This window comes from Canis lupus, chromosome 19, assembly GCF_048164855.1.
Source record: "Canis lupus baileyi chromosome 19, mCanLup2.hap1, whole genome shotgun sequence".
Taxonomy (NCBI): Eukaryota; Metazoa; Chordata; class Mammalia; order Carnivora; family Canidae; genus Canis; species Canis lupus.
In genome coordinates, this window is record NC_132856.1 from 49,379,653 (window position 1) to 49,383,023 (window position 3,371).

General features: G+C 41.8%; 1 protein-coding gene across 1 annotated transcript; it reads left to right on the forward strand.

Moving 5' to 3' along the window:
• Positions 1-2,096: 2,096 nt before the first annotated feature.
• Positions 2,097-3,032, forward strand: LOC140611452 (olfactory receptor-like protein OLF4). Its single transcript, XM_072788206.1, has one exon. The coding sequence runs from the start codon at positions 2,100-2,102 to the stop codon at positions 3,030-3,032; it is 933 nt and encodes a 310-aa protein (XP_072644307.1). The 5' UTR covers positions 2,097-2,099.
• Positions 3,033-3,371: the final 339 nt, after the last annotated feature.

Below are 3,371 nucleotides of genomic sequence, written 5' to 3' on the forward strand. Positions count from 1 at the left end.
ATGGAGTACAATGAAATAAATGTGTGTAACCATATGGCATCATCATAAGAAGCAAGTAATTCAGCATAAAAGATAGAGTGTGATAATGTGGGCATGATTACAAAGCATGGACTGGGGAGGCCTTTGCATGTTGGATGAAATGCAGAATGAGGATTAGAGTGTGCTCAATGGGTCTATCAAAGGAGAGATCAATATCCAAATCACAAGAATATCATGGAAAAGACACAACATAAAAGAAGGGAGGAAGGGGCTAACCTCATTCCCCATCAGACCACATAGAAATGAATCTGCCAAACAATGATGCAGGAGGGGCAGGAAAAGTAAGTCTTCTATGCTTGAAATAAAAATGCCCCCTTTTTGTTCTGTTGTGTATATTTCCTTTTGTCAAGTGTTGGTGTATCCTTTGCTCTTTGTCTAGAATTTATAATAAAAATATATATGTGTTAGTATTCACACTTATTTATATCTTTATTGATATAGTTTTGTGTAAATATATCATAAAGATATCCCTAACTATCTTTTGAACAAGTTTATTCTCTTCTCTTGTTTTTGCTGGGCATCAGGGGATGTAATCAGAAGTGGAAAGCTGCCAGAACCAAGGGGGATTATTCTTCCACAATCCATCTCTCAGGGACACCTGAGTGTAATAGGTCATTCTTCTCATTTTTCATTTCATTCCCACCTTCGTCTCTCTGTGTCTCTTTTTTTATTGATTCGATTTCTATGTTTGTGTAAATCACAGCAGAAAATGGCCATCCCAAATGGAGCCCCCAATTTATTTGTCCATGGGAGGTGTAAGAATTGGCATTTCTGGGAGCCATTTCTGCACATTGCAGGAGAAGGATCACTGATCTGGCCTATTTGAGTTGGATACATTCCTGACATCACCACTATAAAAGGGGCTGAGAAAGACGGGAATAACACAACCCAGGAGGCCACAGTATCCTGCAGATGTGTGACTTGTAGGGTGTCAACAGTCCTCACAGTACGGTGCCAGGATTCATAAATCCCATGGTGACACAATCCAGGGGCCAGAACTCAATCAAAGGACGCCACTAAGAATGGAGTCAGCATCAATTCCTGGGATGTCTTTGCAACATGATGAACACAGTGGGAGAGGAAATGTGAACAGGGAAGTCCCCTGTGCCTTGAGGCTTCAGAGGTAGCAGAGAGGCCACTTTCCTCCTCAGCATGTCTGACAGTGTCTCTCGTCAGTCTCCCTCCTGCTTATTCCCCTTGTAACACTGGCTGTGCTTCTTCTACCTAAACATTGGAGACAACTATCTTCCTCAGAGCCTTCACACAGGCCATTCTCTCTGCAGGCACACATGTCCACATATAGTCTTATATCTACCTCTCTGTCTTAATTGAGGTCTGTGTTCCAATGTCACCTCGTTTGCAGAATTTTTCTAAATACCCACAAAAAACACAATGTCTGATTGGCTGTCTGCTTCATCCTTGTTTTCCTTTTCTTCCTACCACCCTTCACTATCTCCAAGATTATATGAAGATTATCTCCAAGACTATTATTTCCTTATACATTCTGTCTCCATTCACTGCAGGGACTTTTGTCCTTTAGCAACCTATGTTCCTTGTGTACCTAGTGCCTGAAACCTGATCAGCAGTCAATTTATATTCCTGAAATACTTGAAAAATTTCTCAATAAAATTATAAAATATATGACTTCTTAGGAAAGAGGATGGTGAAAGAAAAACTACATTAGACATGACACAGAGGATCCTCTAAAGAGGAACATATCCATGAACGACATATTAAAATGAATTCCTGAACTGCAAATTTAAAACAGTAACATTTCGGGGATCCCTGGGTGGCTCAGCGGTTTAGCACCTGCCTTTGGACCAGGGCGTGATCCTGGAGTCCCACATCAGACTTCCTGCATGGAGCCTGCTTTTCCCTCTGCCTATGTCTCTGCCTCTCTCTCTCTCTCTCTCTCTCTCATGAATGGATAAATAAAATCTTTAAATAAATAAATAAATAAATAAATAAATAAATAAATAAATAACATTTCAAATCTGTAATACAAGTTTGTGTGAAAATAAGATGTTATTTCCCTTTTTCCCAGAAGTCACCTCCACCACATGAAACCAGGAAATGATACGCAAATTTCAGAATTTCTTCTTCTGGGATTATCAGAGGAACCAGAACTGCAGCCCCTCATCTTTGGCTTTTTCCTCTCCATGTACCTCATCACTGTGTTTGGAAACCTGCTCATCATCCTGGCTGTCAGCTCTGATTCCCACCTCCACACCCCAATGTACTTCTTCCTGGCCAACCTTTCCTTTGTGGACATCTGTTTCACCTCCACCACCGTCCCCAAGATGCTATGGAACATCCAGACTCAGAGCAAAGTTATCACCTATGCAGGCTGCATCACACAGATTTACTTTCTCATAGTCTTTGCTGTGTTGGATGTCTTTCTCCTGAGCATGATGGCCTATGACCGGTATGTGGCCATCTGTCACCCCCTGCAATACACAGTCATCATGAACCCTCGGGTCTGTGGACTTCTGGTTCTGGTGTCCTGGATCATCTGTGTCCTGCAATCCTTGTTACAAACCTCGATGGTGTTGCGGCTGTCCTTCTGTGCAGTGGTCGAAATCCCCCACTTTTCCTGTGAACTTAATCAGATGATCCAAGTTGCCTGTTCTGACACCTTCCTTAATAACTTGATGGTGTATTTTGCAGCTGTCCTGCTGGTTGGTGGTTCCCTTGCTGGGATACTTTACTCTTACTCTAGGATAGTTTCCTCCATACTTGGGATCTCATCAGCTCGGGGCAAGTATAAAGCATTCTCCACCTGTGCATCTCACCTCTCAGTTGTCTGCTTATTTTTTTGTACAAGCCTAGGAGTATACCTTAGCTCTGCTGTTTCCCAGAGCTCCCACTCAACTGCAGTGGCCTCAGTGATGTACACAGTGGTCACACCTATGCTAAACCCCTTCATCTACAGCCTGAGGAACAAAGACATAAAGAGGGCTCTGAAAAGAACCGTTGGGATTCCAGTGATGTAAGCGCCAGTTGTTCTGAGGCTGAAGAAATGCCCATGATTGGAGGGCTCACAGCCTCAGAGCCAGGAACTGGTCTACTTGGATCAGACTATGTAAGTAGAATCTCCTCCTTCTACACACATATAAGGAAATCACTATGTCTGTATCTCAAATAGGACAAGTTGAATTCTTAAAACTAATTACATTTCAAATGATTTATATCATGCCAAGTTAATTTTCCCTAGATATCTCAAGAGAATAATCATGAGATGTATTCTTCATATGGAAGAAACTCTACTTGGCCACTAAGCCCTTAACATATCTTCATTGTAAAGGAGAAGATGAAACTTTAGTTTTCACCTT

Bases quoted from the DNA above. Each gene is read 5' to 3' on its own strand.
- LOC140611452 (XM_072788206.1), top strand. From the start codon at position 2,100: ATGAAACCAGGAAATGATACGCAAATTTCAGAATTTCTTCTTCTGGGA.